Source organism: Mandrillus leucophaeus, unplaced genomic scaffold (genome assembly GCF_000951045.1).
Source record: "Mandrillus leucophaeus isolate KB7577 unplaced genomic scaffold, Mleu.le_1.0 Scaffold129, whole genome shotgun sequence".
Taxonomy (NCBI): Eukaryota; Metazoa; Chordata; class Mammalia; order Primates; family Cercopithecidae; genus Mandrillus; species Mandrillus leucophaeus.
Window position 1 is genome coordinate 1,383,336 of NW_012101243.1, and position 14,186 is coordinate 1,397,521.

General features: G+C 53.9%; 1 protein-coding gene across 1 annotated transcript in view; it reads left to right on the forward strand.

Annotated features, from left to right (window-relative positions):
• Positions 1-862: 862 nt before the first annotated feature.
• The window catches only part of LOC105533866 (fer-1-like protein 4), a gene marked incomplete at its 5' end in the record, with an annotated part of 63,308 nt that continues 49,984 nt past the window's right edge, over positions 863-14,186 (forward strand). Inside the window, 22 exon segments of the mRNA XM_011972447.1 lie at positions 863-865; positions 868-931; positions 1,213-1,268; positions 1,954-2,042; positions 2,139-2,238; positions 3,751-3,842; positions 4,028-4,069; positions 4,407-4,577; positions 5,038-5,098; positions 5,216-5,347; positions 5,625-5,687; positions 5,768-5,852; positions 6,112-6,271; positions 6,388-6,571; positions 6,659-6,845; positions 7,459-7,820; positions 8,163-8,271; positions 8,466-8,637; positions 8,723-8,843; positions 9,295-9,395; positions 12,651-12,738; positions 12,812-12,928. Of these exon segments, the coding sequence (XP_011827837.1) occupies positions 863-865; positions 868-931; positions 1,213-1,268; positions 1,954-2,042; positions 2,139-2,238; positions 3,751-3,842; positions 4,028-4,069; positions 4,407-4,577; positions 5,038-5,098; positions 5,216-5,347; positions 5,625-5,687; positions 5,768-5,852; positions 6,112-6,271; positions 6,388-6,571; positions 6,659-6,845; positions 7,459-7,820; positions 8,163-8,271; positions 8,466-8,637; positions 8,723-8,843; positions 9,295-9,395; positions 12,651-12,738; positions 12,812-12,928 (2,559 nt within the window).

Below are 14,186 nucleotides of genomic sequence, written 5' to 3' on the forward strand. Positions count from 1 at the left end.
TTGAATCTGGGAGGCAGAGGTTGCAGTGAACCAAGATCACGTCACTGCACTCCAGCCTGGGCGACAGAGCGAGACTTCATCTCAGGATTAAAAAAAAAAAAAAGAAAGAAAGAAAAAAGGAAGAAGAAAGTAAAAAAGAGAGAGAGAGAGAAAGAAAAGAGGAGAGGCCGGGCATAATGGCTCATGCCCGTAATCCCAGCACTTTGAGGGGCTGAGACGGGCAGATTACCTGAGGTCAGGAGTTCGAGACCAGCCTGGCCAACATGGTAAAACCCCGTCTGTACTAAAAATACAAAAAATTAGCCGGCTGTGGTGGTGGACACCTGTAATTCCAGCTACCCCGGAGTCTGAGACAGGAGAATTGCTTGAACCCAGGAGTCAGAGGTCGCAGTGAGCTGAGATGGCGCCATTGCACTCCAGCCTGGATGATAGAGCAAGACCCCATCTCAAAACAAACAAACAAAACAAAACAAAACAAAACAAAAAAAACAATTGAGGCCTCATTGGCTGGCAGGGAACAGACTGGGGTCCTGTTCACTCCCCTTGCCTCCCTCCCACCCTATCACAGCTCTCACTCCCCGAGGATGCAGGATGGAGGCTGAGGCAGTCCTGCCAGCTTGCAGCTGGTGGAGGCAGGGAGGGCTGAACTGACCTCCAGGACCTTACCCCTATCTCTCGCTCCTCTCCTCCCTCTCCACCCATGACCCCCAGGCCTGCTCCCTGTGTGTTTGACTAAAGGGCAGGGATTGTTAAACCTGCTGGGTGACTCCAGTGAGTCAGAGGTGATTCAGGTGGGCGGGCTGGTGGGCAGAAGGGCAGACGGGCAGTGGAAGTGCCAGTGCCACTGGGACCATGGCTCTGACGGTATGCGTGCAACGACTAACAGGGCTGTCCGGCACCCACGACCGACAAGTGAAGCTCACCTTTCGAGGTGAGGCTTGCAGGGGCGCTCTAAGGATATTTGAAACCGGGGGCTATGGATCCTCCATTCCCTGGGCCCTTGACCAAATGCCATCCCATCTCTACAGTCCGTATCTTTTCTCCACCCACCCTGGTATCTCCAACCTGCTGCCTCTTTCCTTCCTATTGTCTACCTTTCTTTAAGGGTGAATCCGGGAGGGACTTGACACTGGGCCAAGGGTGGGGAATACAAATTATTTTTGTGTGTGGGGGGGGAGGGACTAATAAATGACTAGTTTCAGTTCTGAGCAGGTTTTACCCAGAAAACAAGAAAAATTCGCTGTGGTCAAGAAGCAGATATTGGTGAGGTCAGTACAGTTGGTTCCTGATCTGTCTCCCATCCAAGTCCAACCTGGGGTTCAGGGGCTCATTCCTGGGTTTGGGGAAGTATAGTCTTGGGAGATGGGGTCAGTCTGAGGCCTGAGAGGTCAGACCCAGATTGGAACAAATTAGTTGCAAGACTGAGGGAATTCATTCTTGTTCACTAGTTAGCCCCAGATCAGCCCTCACTCAGATTCAAACCCATGTGCAGGGATCCCTTCCAGGTTTGGGGATATTAGTCCTAAAGTTAGCTCTAAGTCTGGAGGATTGGCTCCTGTCTGAGGGTTAGGAATAGGTTTTTTTGGTTTTGTTTGTTTGTTTGTTTGTTTTTTGAGACAGGGCCTCACTCTGTCGTGCAATGGCACAATCTCAGAGCATTGGAACCTTCATCTCCCAAGTTGAAGCGAGTCTCCTGCCTCAGCCTCCTGAGTAACTGGGATTACAGACATGTACCACCACACCTGGCTAATTTTTGTATTTTTAGTAGAGACGGGGTTTCACCATGTTGGCCAGACCGGTCTTGAACTCCTGATCTCAAGTGATCTGCCTGTCTTGGCCTCCCAAGGTGCTGGGATTACAGGCGTGAGCCACCACACTCAGCCAAGAATAGGCTTTGGATTGGAGTATGGGGTCAGCACAGCATGGGTGTCACAAGCTTCCTCCTGTCCGCAGCTGTTCCGATGGCCCCACTATGGGGCTCCACTGGCTGGGGAGTGTCTGTCTGTGCAGGTGGTCAACTGCAGCCCTGTATTCAGCCCTAGGTGAGTCGGCCTGGGGAGACAGGGATGCAGGTTGGGCTGGGGGTGACTTAGAGCCATTCCCTTGGCTCACTCTTTTGCTCTATGCCACTCCCCTAGGCCTCTAGGGACCCTGGTGATCTCCCTGCAGCAGCTACAGAATACTGGGCATTTGGTGCTACAGGAAGCCCTAGTGGATGAGAATCTTCGAGTGTCCCCGGTGAGCCCCTCCGGCCCCCAGGCTGCCACCCTCAAGTACCTCTAGATAAAGTGTTCCATTTCTCATAGGGGAAAACCTAAGACCCAGAGAGGAGTGGTAACAAGGCCTCCAGCCAGGATTCCTTTCGGCAATTAATTCTTGTGGGAGACAAAGATGAACCTGGCTGGATTTTCCTGGTGTTTCATAGTGGGGCTCATAGCCTAGTAGACATGGACTTAGCTTCCAATCTCAGAGCTGCAATTTCCCGTCTGGGAACTTGAACAAGTTCTTTAGCATTTGGAAACTGTTTTCTTTTTTTTTTTGTTTTGAGACGGAATCTTGCTCTGTCACCCAGACTGGAATGCAGCGGTACAATCTTGGCTCACTGCAACCTCCACCTCCCATGTTTAAGCGATTCTCCTGCCTCAGCCTCCAAAGTGGCTGGGACTACACGTGCCCACCACCACGCCCAGCTAATTTTTTTATTTTTAGTAGAGAATGGGTTTCACCATCTTGACCAGGTTGGTCTCGAACTCCTGACCTTGTGATCCACCCTCCTTGGCCTCCCAAAGTGCTGGGATTACAGGCATGAGCCACCGCGTCTGGCCTGGAAGCTGTTTCTCATTTATATAATGTTGAGTGTTTTGTTTAGTCCGTCATCATTTGTTGGGCTCTTATGATAAGCCAAATGCTATGCTGAGCTGAGCAATGAGGATTCCGTGGTGAGCAAAACCAGATAAAGATTCACACCCTTGGAAGGGAGGCAAACATTAAACAAATATTCACACAAGTAAATGTGAAACTGGAACTAGCAGGTGTTAGAAGCAAGCTGGTAGGGGCTGGGAGAGGGTACAACAGGGGAGTATGATCTACTTGGGGGCCAGAGAAGGTTCCCTGAGGAAACAGTACCTGAACTTAGACTTGAAGGATAATAGATGTTAACTGGGAGGACAGAATGTCCCAGGCAGAGGAAAAGGCATATGCGAAAGCCCAGCGCCTTGAAGGAGCACAGCTGGGGTGCCTGGAGTGAGAAGGAGCTGGAAAGGATGGTGGGGCCAGACCAGGCAGAGTAGTGAAGGTCACCATAAGGGATTTCCAACAAAAATGAGAGAATTTTGGAATCCTGTTGGGCCTCAAGAGGTAACTTGCAGCTGGGCACAGTGGCTCATTCCTGTAATCCCAGCACTTTGGGAAGCTAAAGCAGAAGGATCATTTGAGCTCAGGAGCTCAAGACCAACCTGGGCAACATAATAAGACCTCATCAATACTAAAAATGAAACAAACAAACAAACAAGCAAAAAAACAGAAGAAATAAAATTAAAAAAAAAAAAGAGGAAACTTGCCTACTTAGTTCTTAGTAGGTTATAAGTAGTCTACGTTATTAATGATCAGAGAGGAACCACAAGGCACCACAGATGCTGGTCAGAAGGATCTCTGCCACCTGGAGTAAAAGGCATTGGTATTGTCCTTGGGCCTCTCTTAGACCCAGGGCAGTTGGAGGGGGGCCCTAGGGGATACTGTATCTGGTTTTAGATCCAGGTGGAGCTTGACCTGAAGTACCAGCCCCCAGAGGGTGCTACTGGAGCCTGGTCAGAAGAGGACTTTGGGGCACCCATCCAGGACAGGTAATCCCCCCCAGCAACTGAAGCAAGACCTGGTGGTCTCGGCCCACACAGACCCTGGAAAGGGAGAAGTAGTGCCTAGTTCCACTCTGGATCTGCCAGTTCAGTGGCCCTTGGACGTGTGCTGACCAGGTGTTGCTCTGTAGTCAGGCATGTTCCTCTTAGTCCTTTCATTTCTCTTCCCACAGCTTGGAGTTAATTATCCCCAATGTGGGCTTCCAGGAACTGGAGTAAGTATGTGGGGATGACCTGGAGTCACCGAGGTCAGTCTTGGAGTTAGGAGCCAGTGATATGGAGGCAGCCCCAGGGTCTTGGGTCAGAACTGAATCAGTTCCAGGGTCAGAGGTCAGTCCTATAATCAGAGGTCAGTTCTGGAATTAGAAAGGTCCCCAGGGTTAAGAGTCTGTCCTGGGATCAGTGAAGTCAGCCACAAGGTCAAGAACTGGTCCTAGGATCAGTGGGATCAGTTCAAGGGTCAGGGGTCGGTCCAAAGCTCCGGAAGTCAAGGGATTGCTCAGAGATGGGTGATGGGTTCCAGGCATATCCCTTGAGGGTCTTTCCTATCAGGCCTGGGGAGGCCCAGCTGGAGCGGCGGGCAGTGGCTCTAGGCCGCAGGCTAGCTCGAAGCCTAGGCCAGCAGAACGATGAGGAGAATGAGCTGGAGCTTGAGCTGGAGCAGGACCTGGATGATGAGCCTGACGTCGAACTTTCTGGTGTTGTGTTCAGCCCCCTCAAGAGGTAACTTGTACCCATGGCACACCTGCTCCCACACCCATCCGCCCTCACAAACACACAGTCCCAGGGTGTGTGGGAAGGGTGGATTCTCTGGTCACTTGCTCATAGACAGACACTGCCATGTTCATACACACAGTTACAGTGGCTCACATACATGCAGGGGATGAAAGCTTGATGAGGGCAAGGTTTGTCTCTTCACTACAGCGTCCCAGTGCTTGGGACAGTGTTAGCACATAGTAGGTACTCAATAAACCTCTGTTGCACAAATGAATGGTTTCAGGGCTCCAGGAATGAGTCAAATTCTGGGTGTAGGGTTGAGATGGAGGCAGCAAGACATGACCTGAAGGACTTGGAATCCAAAACTTCAGAGGGAGAGAAAACATCATTCCCAGCACCAAGCAAGTGTGTGCGTGGGCATGCAGGGGAGGGACCAAGAGAGAGCTAACCTTAAGCTTCTCCCCAGCCGCGCCAGGGCCCTGGCCCATGGGGATCCCTTCCAGGTGTCCAGAGCTCAAGACTTCCAGGTACTGCTCTTTTTCCAGGGCCTAACCCTTGGGAATACTACCTCTTCTGGGAGACACGTTCTTTCCCTCCACCCAGGCAGGTCTGGCTTCCTTTCCTCATCCTTCTGTACCTCTCAGGTGGGAGTCACCGTGCTAGAGGCCCAGAAACTGGTCGGAGTCAACATTAACCCCTATGTGGCTGTGCAAGTGGGGGGGCAGCGCCGCGTGACCGCCACACAGCGTGGGACCAATTGCCCCTTCTACAATGAGGTGGGCGCCACCACAGAAGAGGGCGAGCCTGAGAGAATGGGAGGGGTCCATGTGAGAACTATTCCCGGAGGGGGCGCGGCCTAGTTGGAAATGGAGCCAGATGCTCGGCCTATGGGTGGGCGTTAGAGGGGTGCCGATCTAGGAAAATGTTGCAGTGAGAGGGTTGGGGGTGGGGGAAGGAGGGTCTTCTGAGCAAGAGACCTGGGTAAGCTGCCGGTTCACATCTAACCTCACATCTAACCTTCACATTTAACCTCTCATCCCCACTTCAATTCAGTACTTCTTGTTCGAATTTCATGACACACGGCTTCGCCTCCAAGACTTGCTGCTGGAGATCACGGTGAGCGGGGTAGGGGTGACCAGTGTCCTTCAGAGAAGGGGGGATGGGAAAGCTCAGGACTAACCCCACCTTCCCCCCAGGCTTTCCATTCGCAGACCCTCCCGTTTATGGCCACCCGGATAGGCACCTTCAGGATGGACCTGGGCATCGTCTTGGACCAGCCAGGTATGGAATCGTCCCCTTATTGAGACTCTGCACGGACAAGGACCCCAGAGATTGACCCCGCGGTGGCTCCGCATGGACCCCTATACACTCACTTCGGAGAGGGCCATCTCTGGCGGAGGCTGAACTCTTGGCACTTCCGCTCCTCCCTGCTGAGCCAGAGGAGCTCCGGCCATTGTCCGTCACTCTGATGACAGCCTCACGGCCACCCTGTGCGTCCCGCCGGTCGCCCCTTACCCCTGGCTCGCCCCTTCTCCCTTAGATGGCCAATTCTACCAAAGATGGGCTCCGTTGCATGATCCGCGGGACACCCGCGCCGGGACCAAGGGCTTCGTTAAGGTCACCTTGTCCGTGAGGGCGCGCGGGGACCTGCCCCCTCCAGTGCTACCCCCGGCCCCAGAGCACTGTTCGGACATTGAGAAGTGAGCCGGGGTGAGGTGGGGAGGGGGACATGGATCCGGGGGTGGCCGTGGGGCGCAGATAAGGGGAGGGGCCGAGATCCCAGTTTCTCCCCACTGCTCGGTGACCCCTCCCCCAGGAACCTGCTCCTGCCGCGCGGAGTGCCAGCCGAGAGGCCGTGGGCGCGGCTCCGCGTGCGCCTGTACCGCGCCGAGGGGCTTTCCGCGCTGCGCCAGGGGCTGCTGGGCAGCCTGGCCCGCGCCCTGCACGACCAGCGCGTCCTGGTGGACCCCTATGTGCGGGTGTCTTTCCTGGGGCAGGAGGTAAGTCCCTCCGGGGCCCACAGCGCCGCGGCTCCCGCCCCAACTGCGCTCTGACCTCCCTCCGCCCGTCTTTAACGCCACCTTCAGGGCGAGACGTCGGTGCGCGCCCAGGCGGCGGCGCCTGAGTGGAACGAGCAGCTGAGCTTCGTGGAGCTCTTCCCACCGCTGACGCGGAGCCTCCGCCTGCAGCTGCGGGACGACGCGCCCCTGGTAGACGCGGCCCTCGCTACGCACGTGCTGGACCTGAGGCGGATCTCCCATCCGGGCCGAGCAGGTGAGTGCTTCTGGCCGCCGCAAACCCGGCCTCACTCGCCTCGGTCCCATCGCGCCGTAGGGCCCATTCCCAACAGCATGCCCAATCCTCGCGACCCCGCTGCGCCTAGGAAGGCTGGTCCGCCCGCAAAACAACGGCTTCAAGCCGCCCCCAGACTGTGAACCCCACCATAGGTTTGGCTCTGTTGGCAAAATTCTGACCACAGCCGCCTGTCCAGTAACTAGCCAGCCCAGTCCCACTCTTCTACAGCTGTGCACGCACTGACACTGCTGGTCCACTCCTTTCCCCGACCCCCAGGCCTGGCGGATCGCCTGTAGCTCCGCCCCAATCCCGACCCCGCCCCCAGGGTTCAGGCTGCGTCCCCCGAGCCCCGGCTCCTGCGGTTTCCAGCTCCTTGGGGCGCTGAGCTGGTTTGGAGGCGCCCCAGGTCGTGTTCCACAGCGGCGCATCCGCAGCTGCTGGCCAACTTCTTCCCTTTCAGAGCGGCTTAGCCCCCCTCCCCTGTCCTCACCCCCTAATATTTATTTGGAGGAGATCAGGGTGAGGTGCACAGACTTACCAGCACTCGCCCTCCCCGCGCTCCCCTCCAACACGCTGCTTTTGTTCCCCACAGCGGGGTTTAACCCTACTTTCGGCCCGGCCTGGGTGCCCCTCTATGGCTCGCCCCCCGGCGCGGGGCTCCGGGATGGTCTTCAAGGTCTCAACGAAGGCGTTGGCCAAGGCATTTGGTTCCGCGGCCGCCTTCTGCTGGCTGTGTCCATGCAGGTGTTGGAAGGGAGAGCTGAACCTGAGCCTCCCCAGGCCCAGCAGGGGTCCAGGTTGTCCCGGCTCACCCGAAAGAAGAAAAAGAAAGCCAGGCGGGATCAGACCCCAAAGGGAGTTCCGCAGCACGTGGACGCCAGCCCCGGTGCTGAGGTGCCTGAGATTCCCAATGCCATGGAGGTGGAGGTGGAGGAGCTACTGCCGCTGCCAGAGGTGGGGGCTGGGGGGTAGCAAAGGGGGCGGGGTCACCTCAGCTTTGGATGGTGGAATCCACTCTCAGGCGTTAAACATCACGACAGGGGTCTCAATCTGGGTGCCTGGGCGAAGAGTGAGGTGTGTGCCCACATGGGCTCTGGTTATATGCGCACATGTTGGGGGAAAGAGGACGCATACCCAGGGCCAATGCTGGGTCGGCGAGGACAGAGAGGGAGTAGGATACTTGCAGTGACTTCCAAGCCTTGGTCACACTTCTTTCTGTGGGCATTGCGGCCAAGCATAGTCCAGTCTGCTCCCTGGGAGGGTGGGCGCTGACTCCAGCCTGACGGCCTCCCGCAGAATGTCCTGGCGCCCTGTGAAGATTTCCTGCTTTTCTGTGTGCTCTTCGAGGCCACCATGATCGACCCTGCCGTGGCCTCCCAGCCCATCAGCTTCGAGATCTCCATTGGTGTGTGGCCTAGCCGAACCCCTAAGTGCCATGGGTTTGAGGGTGGACACTCTCATTTCAGACCTTAGGACCCTGAAAGGGGCTGTTGCCTTTCAGTAAGGGGCGGGTTCTGACTTCTATTGAGGCAGAGGTGGTTGAGCGGGGGGTTCCAGCCGTCAGCCTGGCGCGCACTGACCCTTGCTGCTCTGGGGCAGGTCGCGCAGGCCGCCTGGAGGAGCAACTGGGCCGAGGGTCCAGGGCCGGGGAGGGAACTGAGGGTGCGTCAGCAGAGGCTCAGCCTCTGCTGGGAGCCAGGCCAGAGGAGGAGAAAGAGGAGGAGGAACTGGGGACCCCTGCTCAGTGGCCTGAGCCCATGGACGGCAGCGGGTGAGTGCTCCCAGTGGCTGGAAGGGGGGTTTGGGAGGTCCCCAGGAGCCCAGAATGCCCGCGAAGCCTCCTCGCCACCTGCCAGGCCATACTTCTGCTTGCCCCTCCGTCACCGCAAGCCATGCGTGCATGTGTGGAGTCGCTGGGAGGACCACACCTGGCGCCTGCAGAGCAGCAACTGCGTGCACAAAGTGGCTGAGAGGCTGGTAAGGGCAAGGCCGGTGCCCACAGGGAGAGACCAGGCCATAGGGATGGCTGGGACACCACAGCCTTTGAAGGGAGCTCTGCAGTGGGGCTAATGGGCAGGCACTAGAGAGCCAGCACCTTGCTGGTGCAAGGCCAGGGGCGGCAAGGGCCAAAAAGCACAGCTTCTGGGCAAACTGAGGATGCCAGGAGTTGTGGGAGGACAGAAATTCAGAATTGCTGGACCCAGGAAGGGGCTGGATGAAGGAGATGGAGAGAGATACTGCCGGTGGGGTCCCACATTTGGCTGAGCCAGTAGGGGGCTAGAAAGATGGAGCCATCAACCTGATGGAGCCAAAGAAGGGCAGGCCAAGAGGTGTGGTCATGAGTGGGTGGGGCCTCGGGTTGGGTGTGGTCTACAAGAGGTCGGAGTCAGGGACTCTCAAGACTCTGACCCTCTTGCATGTTGTGCAGGACCAGGGGCTGCAGGAGGTTGAGAGACTGCACCGCAGGCCGGGGCCTGGCGCCTGTGCACAGCTCAAGCAGGCACTGGAAGAGCTGGTGGCTGGGAGCAGGTAAGCTGAGAGCCACCCCTATTGCTGCCTGTGCGTGGACCAACTCCAGGGCAAGGGAGATTCTTGGTGACTGTCTGGACCCAAGGGTGGCTTGCAGCTGCATTTGCTCTGCACCTTACAGAAGAATGAGAAGACAATTATTCCTATCCAGGGAGCTGATGAGATTATTGGGGGTTAGGCTTCCCCTGATCCTCTGGCACCTCAGCTGTTTTCAATCTCCATGAGTTCCCTTTCCCACACTTCTAGAGGCTTATCCCGTGTCTCTTTTCAAATCTCCTCGCCTCCTTTCTTCCACACTTGTTCCTGCTAATCACCTTCCCACACCCAGTCGACCTCCTTGCTGGCTTCTGCATCCATCTGTTCTCCTCCTTGCCTGCTCCAGTGACGGCAGCTGTGATCTGAATTTCATCACTGGAGGAATTAGCTCTGTAATTGTCAATTTTCTCCCCATCATCATTGATTGGTCCCTAGTTACCAGGTCATTGCTGTAACCACATAAACATGTTTGTCCGGGTGTGGTGGCTCACATCCATAATCCCAGCATTTTTGGAGGTTGAGGTGGGCAGATCATTTGAGGTCAGGAGTTCAAGACCAGCCTGGCCAACATGGTGAAACCCCATCTCTACGAGAAAAATACCAAAATTAGCCGGGCATAATGGTGGGTTCCTCTCAGCTACTTGAGAGGCTGAGGCAGGAGAATCACTTGAATCCGGGAGGTGGAGGTTGCAGTGAGCTAAGATCGTGCCACTGCACTCCAGCCTAGGCGACAGAGCAAGACTCCGTCTCAAAACAAACAAACAAAAAACCCAAAAAACCATATTCTAGTTACTTCCATCTTTGACCTTCACTACTGCCCTGAATTCCATAACCTGCTCCAGGTACTTAAGTGATTTTCAGATCCTCTTCTCAAAAGGGTACTTTATTTGATAACTATTTATGGCACGTATTATGCCAGACACTGTTTTAGGCATAGGAATGTCAGTGAAAAAGCATTCCTGCCCACAAAAATCCCTGAAGTTGGCAAGGCACAATGGCTCACTGCTGTAGTCCCAGCTACTTGGGGGAGGCTGAAGTGGGAAGATCTTGAGCCCAGGAGTTCAAGGCTGCAGTGAACCATGATTATGCCACTGCACTCTAGCCTGGGTGACAGAATGGGACCCTGACTCTAAAAAAAAAAACACTCTGAAGCTTATGTTTGGGTGTAGAGGTTGGGGATGGGTGGAGACATGTAAAATAAGCATGTAAACAGATAGAAAAATACTAAGAAGGATAAGTGTTAAGGAAGAACACAAAGCAAGGAAGCATTAGAAAGGTATTGCAATTTCAGAAAGGGTGTGGAGGGGAGGCCACTGTGAAGGTGACATGAAGACGGAGGAGCAAGCCGTGCCTGTAATGGTGTTCCAGGTGGAGGGGACAGCATGCCTGGAGTGTTTGAAGAGGAGCACAGAACCAGTGTGACTGCGGCAGTGTGACATAGTAGAAGAGGCTGGAGGAGGCTGGGGGAAGGAGGATGATGGTGGGGAGGGACAGATCCTGTGGGAGCCTCACAAGCCATTTTAATGACTTTGGCTGCGTCTCTGAGTGAGATGAGGGGGCAGTGAATGTTTTGAAAAGGAAAAAGATACACTCTAACACATAGATCCTTAAAAGGGATCAGTAGGGGAGGAAGCAGAGAGATTACTAAAGGGGCTGTTATAATCCAGGTGACAGGTGATGATGAACTGATCTAGGGGATGGTTGCAGTGGAGATAGAGTGCTGTGAATGGATTCAAGAGAAAATTTGCAATTGGGGGTGATACTTCAGGACTTGCTAAGATTTTGGCTTGTGGGCTGGGCGTGGTGGCTCACACCTGGAATTCCAGCACTTTGGAAGGCCAAGATGGGAGGATGAATTGAGCCCAGGAGTTTGAGACCAAGCTGAACAATATGAGTAGACGTTGTCCCTGTGAAAAATACAAAAGTTAGCTGGGTGTGGTGGTGCACACCTGTAGTCCCAGCTACTGAGGGGGCTGAGATGGGAGGATGGTTTGAGTCCAGGAGGCTAAGGCTGCACCAACCACATAGTTATGCAAGCCAAAATCTTTTTTTGGATAAAAGAAAAAAAATATGTTTTCAATGGAAAACAAAAGAAGGTCTGATGGAAGCAGGGATGAGGTGGGATCTGAGGGAAGGCAGATAGTAGGAGCTCAGTTTGAGACGTGTTAACTGTGAGATTCTTATTGAATTGTAAGTGGACATGTGTGGTAGGCAGTTAGCTATATGAGTTGAGTTCTGGGGAGAATTCTAAACTGAAAATGTCAATTTGGGAGCTGTCATTATGTAGATGGAGCTGGATAACAGCATTAAGGGAGCATAGAAAAAAGAAATCTGAGAACCTGGAGCGCTCCAGCATTTAGAGGTAGGGAGGAAGCAGGGACTCAGCCAAGGACCCTGATCAGGAGAGGCAGTGAGGTAGGAGGCTGTAGGTGGTTACTTTACTGTGCTCACCATGCTCAACCTTTCAGTGTCAGTAGACACAGTTGTTTCACCATGTTGGTCAGGCTGGTCTCGAACTCCTGACCTCAAGTGATTCACCACCTGTCTCAGCCTCCCTAAGTGCTGGGATTACAGGCCTGAGCCACCGCACGTGGCCAGATTCTGGATATTTTTTGAAGGTAGAGCATAAAGAATTTGCTGATGAATTGATGTGGAATGTGAGAGAAAGAGCAGTGAAGGATGACTTGAAAGTTCTGAGGTGAAACAGGGTTTTTTGTTTTGTTTTTTGTTTGTTTTTTGCTGCGGTGGGGGGGAGTTATTGGAAATTATGCATTTGGCTTGGGAATATAATGTTCAAGCTATACGTTAGCCAACCTGGTGGAGACTAAACCATACCGTCGTCATCACATTGTAAGCTTCAGTGTGTTTAGGAATCTCCTAGGGCATAAATGCAGCTTTTGATTCAGCAGGGCCTGGGGTGGGGCTGAGGTCCTGCAGTTTTAAATAGCCTGCAGGTGTTACCAATGCTGTTGGTCCATGGGCCACACCTGGGGTAGCCAGGATAGTAGATGGTTAAATATTAGCGAGCTCTGGAGCTCAAGAGCAAGGCCGGCCTTGATGAATTTGGGAGCGGTCCAAATAGAGATAGGCCATCTTTGCAGGAGAAAGGGTGCCTCTTCAGAGCACAAGACTGAGAGGACTATGAGGGAGGCTGGGGGTGGGAGGTCAGCGTCCTCTCCTTTGACTCCTGTCTGCTGTGCACATCCCTGCTCACTGCAGACAGTTTTGCCGCGGTGCCGAGCGCAGGACGATGACCCGGCCCAATGCCCTGGATCGATGCCGAGGGAAACTCCTGGTGCACAGCCTGGTACGGCCTTGGGAAGGGACTCAGGGGTGCCTAGCTGGGGCCTTCCACTCATGCTGTCTTTTTGCCCTCCCAGAACCTTTTGGCTAAACAAGGACTGCGACTTCTACGCGGCCTGAGACGGGGCAACGTGCAAAAGAAGGTGGCATTGGCCAAGAAGCTCCTGGCCAAACTGCGCTTTCTGGCTGAGGAGGTAATGCCTTGCCCACCCCACTTTCCTACTGTGTACACACTTTTCCCTGAGTTTTATGGACCATTGCAGAGGCCTTGGGCCAGTGTGACATAACATTTTTCCTTTGGAATGATGCCAGGGCTGGGACTCATTGCTGTGGGCATAGGACCAAGATCCATTTGCAGTAGCTAAGGGTGAGGACGAGAGTTCTAGAATCCAGCAGAGACCCAGGGAACATTCAGGATCTCTTTAGATGAAGATTTGAGAGTAGGCTGCCTTGAGCATGACCTCCCTTGTCTGAAGCACTAAATATGACATGTGTGAAGGGTGAAGGGAGTTGACAGGAGCAGAAACTGAGGGTTAGAAATGGAAAGTGACTGGTCCACCATGCTGCAGCTGCTTAAGACAGAAGCTCAGTCCTTCCCAAAGGCACATGACGTTTAGACCACTCGGGCCAGTAGGTTCTCAAACAGTGAGGAAGTGTAGTCTCAGACCTTACAGGATAAATTGGAGTTGGGCAAGTGAGAAACAAAAAAATAGCATGTACAAAGGCCTAGAACTGAGAAGCCTGGGCAGCTGGAAGACAGAGCGTTGGACGAAGAGATGGGATACTTTTTTGTTTTTAAGAAGGAGTCTCACTCTGTCACGCAGCCTGGAATGCAATGGCGCGGTCTTGGCTCACTGTAACCTCTGCCTCCCGAGTTCAAGCAATTCTCCTGCGTCAGCCTCCTGAGTAGCTGGGATTACAGGCACCTGCCACCATGCCCGACTAATTGATTTTATTCTTAGTAGAGATGCGGTTTCACCATGTTGGTCAGGCTGGTCTTGAACTGACCTCATAATCCGCCCACCTCGGCCTCCCAAAGTGCTGGGATTACAGGTGTGAGCCACTGAACATTTAACATCATCTTAAACGTTGGTGCAAAATTGCTTTTAAAATTATGGGTGGTGGCTCATCCTATGATTGTAGCACTTTGGGAGGCTGAGGCAGGAGGATCACTTGAGCGCAGGAGTTTGAGACCAGCTTGGGCAGCAAGGTGAGACCCTGTCTCTACAAAAATTAGCTGGCTGTGGTGGTGCACACCTAGAGTCCCAGCTACTCCGGAGGCTGAGGTGGGAGGGTTGCTTGAGCTCAGGCAGTCGAGGTTACAGTGAGCTAAGTTGGCACCCCTGCATTCCAGCCTGGGCAACAGAGTGAGACTCTGTCTCAAAGAAAAAATTGTATTGAAAGCCTTCTTTTGTCATCTGACATTTATTTATTTATTTATTTATTTTATTT